The sequence below is a fragment of the Leptosomus discolor genome, chromosome 11 (genome assembly GCF_034619465.1).
Source record: "Leptosomus discolor isolate bLepDis1 chromosome 11, bLepDis1.hap2, whole genome shotgun sequence".
Taxonomy (NCBI): domain Eukaryota; kingdom Metazoa; phylum Chordata; class Aves; order Leptosomiformes; family Leptosomidae; genus Leptosomus; species Leptosomus discolor.
Genome location: NC_141401.1, coordinates 3599282 through 3605522, shown reverse-complemented (window position 1 = coordinate 3605522; position 6241 = coordinate 3599282). Strand labels below are relative to the sequence as shown.

At 51.4% G+C, this 6241-nt stretch overlaps 1 protein-coding gene across 1 annotated transcript; it reads left to right on the top strand.

The window, feature by feature from the left end:
- Positions 1–77: 77 nt before the first annotated feature.
- Positions 78–4565, top strand: PDCD7 (programmed cell death 7). The gene is made up of 5 exons (XM_009954210.2): positions 78–830; positions 1843–1981; positions 2299–2535; positions 3140–3227; positions 3628–4565. The coding sequence occupies exons 1-5, from the start codon at positions 78–80 to the stop codon at positions 3743–3745; spliced, it is 1335 nt and encodes a 444-aa protein (XP_009952512.2). The 3' UTR covers positions 3746–4565.
- The last annotated feature ends 1676 nt before the right edge of the window (positions 4566–6241 follow it).

Genomic DNA, 6241 nt, shown 5'->3' with positions numbered 1-6241 from the left:
GGCGGGTCCTGCCCGGCGGCTCCTCCCGGCCGCCAGGGGGCGCTGCGGCGCGGGCGGCGGCGGGCCGAGGCGGCAGCATGGCGCAGCCGCCCCCCTTCAGCGGCCGCTTCCCGCCGCCCCCACCGCCGTTCCGCGCCTTCGCCCCACCGGCGGGGCCCTTCCCGCCTCCCGCCGCGCCTTTCCCCGGCCCCGCCGCCCGCCCTGGGCCCTTCCCGGTGGCGGCGGCGGCGGCACCTCCGCCCTTCCTCCTGCTGCCACCGCCGGCCGGGCCTGAGGGCGACGCGGGGCCGCGCTTCCCGCCGGGCGGCGGCCCCTACTTCCCAGCGGCTCCTCCGTTCCCTCCGCGGCCGGTAGCTGAGGAGGAGGCGGCGGCGCAGCGGCAGCAGGACGAGCTCTGGCTCTCGCAGTTCCTGGGCCGTCGCCGGGCCGCTCCCCCGCCGCCGCCGCCGCCCGCCGCCGCCAGCCCCAGCAGCGCCCGGGAGCTGGCGGTGGAGGCGCTGGGGCGGGTGGCGCGGCTGACCGCGCTCTGCGGGGCCCTGCGGCGGCGGGAGGCCGAGGGGGACGAGGCGGGCTGGGCCCAGGCCCTGGAGGAGGCGGAGGCGGCGCGGCGAGAGCTGCGGGAGGTCGTGAGACCCCTGAGGGAGCCCGGCTACCGGGAGGCTCTGCAGAGGAAGGCCGAGAGGGCGAGGAAGAGGAGGCTGCGCCTGCAGCGGAGGAAGCAAGAAGCCAAGGCGGCCAAGGAGGAGGAGAAGGCCCGGGCCGCCGAGCGGGAGGCCAAGATCGACCAGTGGAGGGCCAAGTGCATCCAGGAGGTGGAGGAGAAGAACCGAGTACGGCTCCGAGCGGCCTGGTCCTGCTTGCCCCGGCCACAGCGAGGCCTCCCGGGGGCTCCTGTGTGTCCCTCAGGACAGCGTGGCAGAGCCGGGGGAGACCCACCGGTGACGGGCTCGTGGTGGGCTGTGCCTGTCCAGCACCTGGCTTTGGCCCCCGCGGTTCAGTAGGAGCCGCCTGGGTGCTGTGTGGATGCGGTGTGCTTGGAGACGCGCTGTTTCCAAGGCCTGCAGCCCTGCTTCTTCCTTAAAAGCCTTGGTGGGCATCTCAGCTTGGCCACGCTCACGTCCTGAGGCCCTAACAGTTGGGGTTTAAGCGGTTTCTGAACTCCTGGTTGCGTGTGGAGGTCTTTCTCTCCGGTCCCAAGCTGTCAACCTGCCCCACGCCGCTTGTGGCTGCCCTGCGGTGGTCAGCGCCGTTTCAGTAACCACAAGCCTTGCCTGCTGGCTGCATCCTTGTGAAGCTTGTTCACAAGCTTTCTGGTCTCACCAGGAAGTAAAACAGCTCCAAAGCAAAAAAAAAACCCAACCCTCAAATTAGGGTTTTAGGCACCTTTGTATTGGCTGTTGGCTAAAGAGCTACTGCTGGTGCTAGGTCTGCTGCTGGGACGGTACAGAGCAGCTGTTGGGAAAGGTTTTGTGTTCAGGCTGCGGCGTGTGAACGGTCTTTGATTGCTGAGCTGTAGAATCGGGATGGTTTATGTTTATTGTTCCTGTTTTTCCTGACTTTCTATGGTTAAAAGTTAGCAGGCTTTATGAATTCATTAGTCATTTGGCCAGATTTCTGGTTTGCTCAGCCTTCTTTTCTTGTTTCCTGAAGTCTGTCGCGGTTTAGCTTTTATATAAAACCTCAGGGTTGGTTGGTTGACTTACCTTGCTATGGCCGTGTTACTGGGAAGTTATTCTGATCTCCGGTGCTTTGCTAATCTTCTTGAAAGTACCATTTCCTTCTTGTCTACGTGGGATATTTCACACATCGTGTCTGTTGGTTTTGTCTTTGTTTCTTTCGCAGGAACGAGAACTTAAGGCTGCTGCAGACAGTGTCTTGTCCGAAGTACGGAAGAAACAAGCAGACACCAAGCGGATGGTGGACATCCTGCGTGCGTTAGAAAAGCTTCGGAAACTGAGAAAAGAGGCCGCTGGCAGGAAAGGTTAATTACGAGGTTTTTACCAAACTTTTTTAATTGTCCACACAGGACATAAGGTGATGTGTGCGCCCTGTGCTGACTAGCAAGGTTCTTTATTAGTAATTTTGTTAGGTTGTTATGCAAGAATTGCTATAAAACTATACAGTGACTGTGTCCCTACGTTTCCAAGCTCTTTCTTGACAGAAGAATTATTGCAGTGAGATGGTTGTTACCAAGGTTAAGCTCACCCTCGTATGAGATTTTGCCAGCTCCGCTCTCAAGTCTGATCACAGAGCCCCTTCTGAACCTGAAAATTTAAAATGAATTCTCTTTCTGTTTAGGTGTCTGTCCACCTCCCTCTGCAGACGAAGCATTTGAAAATCAAGTGGAGAGTCTCAAAACGTTGCTCAAAAATCGCACGGAGCTGTATGAAGCTGAGGAGAGAGCGTTAAGAGTTATGTTGGAGGGAGAACAGGAGGAGGAAAGGAAGAGAGAAATGGAAAAGAAACAGAAGAAGGAAAGGGAAAAACTACTACAGCAGAAACTTGAGATCGATTCCAAGCTGTTTGGGGATCCAGGTGAGTTCTGCATGCCACACTTAGCCCACCCCCACCTCACCGTCACGGGGTTTAAAATGCAGGCACAAAAAGAGTTGAGAAAGAAATTATCCACTGGAGTAATGTATGGTCTGAGGAAAAGATGGGATACACGTAGTGTGCTGTTAACACACGTGCTGTAAGACGAGCTGTTGAGCTCCTCAGCGTAGACTGCGGTGTATCTCCAGCCGATTTCATCGTGTTTTGCAAGAGGTTGTAGATTGAGCTGAAGTGAGAATAAACAGAATAGATTGAAGACTTCCAGCCCCCAGCAGGTGCTTTAGTCTGGTGATTTGGTAAGTGTGACTCGTGTAATCTGTAAAGACTCGGCGTCCATATGTTCCCCTCGTTGAGTGGATGGAGGCAGGAAAAGTTTTGCTGGTCTTGACGTGCCTCTGCCAGCTCTGGTGAGGATGAGGAGACGTGCGAAACGCATCAATAGTCCTTAATCTAATTCCACAGGGAAGTGATTTAAAGTTGTAGCTGGGCAGCAGCAAAGAGTTGGCAAATTTGGGGCTTCTAAGATGCACTAGAATCGAAGGTCTTTCTGTTTTGTTGAACAGTTTCTACGTTTGTGTTTTAACAGATGAATTTCCTCTAGCCCACCTCTTGCAGCCCTTCAGAGAGTATTACTTACAAGCTGAGCATTCTGTCGCAGCTCTAATCCAGATCAGGTAAAACCAAACAAAGTCTTTATGTTATTATCAAAGATGACGGGTATTGTTTGTTGAGATTGTGAAATTATGGTCCCTTTTGGTTCGTTAACTTCCAAACATGGTTGTGCAGTGAATTGTCCTGGTTTTTTTCAGCTAAGGATCAAGCTTCTCGCTTGGCAGAGTTGTACCCAACAGGTGCCGGTGTGAGGCAGAGTGCACTTCCATGCATAACCATTCCCTTTAATAGGATAACACATACAATTTTCACGTTTGTGTTTTGAAAACACAAGTTTCAGAGTACAATTTACAGTGTTTTGTGTATTGATCAGTATGGAAAAATACCTGTGTGGGTATCTAATAGATCTTGTGACCAAACTCATACCAGGTCTCCACTCAAACAACCCTTTCTCTGTTAAAGGCACGAATGGGATCAGTACTTGGTGCCAGCTGATCACCCTGAAGGAAGCTGCATCCCTCCAGGATGGGTTCTTCCGAGTCTCCCCACAAGTGACACTTGGGCCACTGCTGTCAGATAATTTAGTAATAAATTACTTTAATGTTGGGGGAATAATTGTGTGTGTGGATACGAGGGGGTCCGGAGAGGAACTCCTCCTGTGTTTCGGTAGCCGGGTACGGGGGTGTCTCGCAGAAAGGCGTAAGGGCTGGTTTGGCCGTCTGGCTCTGCGGGGAAATACCTGAGCGAGCCCGGAGCTGCTCGGCCTCTCGTGGCGCGGCGTCGCCGTCCCGCTGCGAGTTTTTGTTAACGAATCTCAATCCTAATAAAGAAACGTTGCTGACGAGGGTATTGGTGCCAGTATTAACATGCTATTTTTAGTGGCTTTCATCTTTTTAAGCTTAAATCCAGATGATGACATCTCCAGAAACAAACAAGTTTAAAAGAAAAAAAAAAGGAGATCATGAGTAAACATGTTTTTCTTCTTAAGTGAAGCATGTCAGGCATCACTGTCAAAATAGTTCCTGGGTTTTGTGCGCAGCAACGGACGTATTACAAGTTTGAACGAGTTCTGAAGTACAAACAAGACAGCGTTTTTCAGGGTGGATTAAAGCCGCTGTTGACGTTTTACTTTGGTGGACTAGAACTGGTCCCACAACATGGAAAAAATTCCTGGTTGTGGTGAAATAGGTCAGACAACCCTGTGAATATATATCAATTTGATGAATAAGCCCGCTGGAAAAAAACAATAAAATCTGAAGTCTGACCTACTGTAACTGGGTTTGCCTATATAGCTATTTTTGTGCAGGGACAGGTCACGTCTATAATACTTGGTTAAAAACCACAAGTCTTATTTTGTAAGTTGGTTTTTGTACAGAATAAATAGAGAAAAATGGATTATTTTTTTCTTGTTTGAAGCGTTTTTACTCCGAGGGAGAGATTTGTTTTAGTACTTGGCATCAAATACGACTCCAGTGTGGCGAGAATTCCTGGCAAAAGGTTTGTGCGAAGGAACTTCTCCCTCCTACAAGGTGACTGATTTCAAAGCTTTCTGTATTCTGGACAGTTTTCTTGGAACAGCCATGGGCCTGATGGGTTTGGGGCTTTGCTGGTCTAGGCAGGTTGTCGTGGCATCTTTCCAGAGCTGCAGTCCTTATTCTTGCTTAGCCCTGTCGTGGGGGAATGGATTTAATCTCCAATTCTTTAGCTCTTTGCATGGCAACATGGTGTAATCCATGGAGGAGGCACGATGTAATTGCCTAAATTCAACACTTGGGCCTTACGTGTAATGTCAGTAGTTCCTTGGCTGAAGCTTTGCACTGGTTTTGGTTAGTAAGGGCACCCAAACTGATAGTTTTTGATAGAATTAATCTGGGTGCAGAAGTTTGCAGTTCTCGCTCACGTGTCCATCGCCTGCCTCAGCACCCCAAAACACAGGTTGCTGGGAAGCCCTCTGGAGGTGGGTGTCTGGTTGGCCTGGCCCTACATCCTCCCGTCCCTGCTGTCCCTTCTAGCAGCTCGTGACTGCGAGACCTGTGGCTGGGTCCGATCCCGGGGAGTCTCATGACGAAAAACCCCAACGTTCAAGCAGCTAAAACCAGACAGAACATACGCAGCTCGGGGAGCTCAGTGACCGGAGGATGCTCTGCGTAAATGATTGGGCTCCTCATCCCCTCGGCACGGCTGGTGGGACAGACTGGCCGCTTAAGCTGCGATAATCTCCAAACTGCCCAAGTCAGGTGCTTGTCTGACGCTGCGAAAATGTAAAGCCCCGAGCAGTAGATAAGCAGGCAGCGTGGGAGCAGCCCTGTTCTCCCTGCCCTGCGAGAGGAGCTCCATGATTGCCTCTGACGGTAGGAGCAACTTCATATTAATAACAATAGGACTCGAAAATGCCAGCGGGTGATGTACCCTTAGGTCTCTGTCAATCCCTCAGGCTTTCTGTGTGCCGCATATTTGCTCTGGTCTAATGGCATCTGCGTTAAAATGTGTTTTGTCTTTGTAGTGAGGAAAATGCTGAAGCCGCAGATGGAAGAGGAATGTTTAAAATCTTGACTCATAAAATACATGGAGATGGGGTCTTAATTCTTAAAAAAACCTTGTGTTTTCCTGTTTAAGACTCAAGTTAGACAAATTTGAATATACTCTTTCCTACTGTTTTTAAGTATTAAACAATTACGATAGCCCAGGAGAAAAGAGGGGTTGGCTGTGAGTTTCTGAGGCTCAGTTGCATCCCACTCGGTCCCTGGGCGCAGTGCAGGTCAGGTCTCTCACGCTTTTAAGGCACGTCCTCTTCCTGACACGGATTTCTTTGTGTGCCAGCCTGTATCTCTGATGGGGGAGCGGGCAGGGCTGGCGTGAAGCAGGTGAGGTCAGAATCCTTGTAGGAGTTGCTTTCTGGTGTAAGTTGGTGTTTACGACTGACCCTCTTTTACCCTTGTCTGGTAGCGGTTTCGTTGTCATCGCTCCTCACCCCAACGTGCTGCTTTTTTTCTGGTGGTTTTGGGAATGAACACTGGTGGGAGCCTTTCTCAGCAGATTTATGTATTTATGCAGTGAAATAAAGTGAGATACGGTA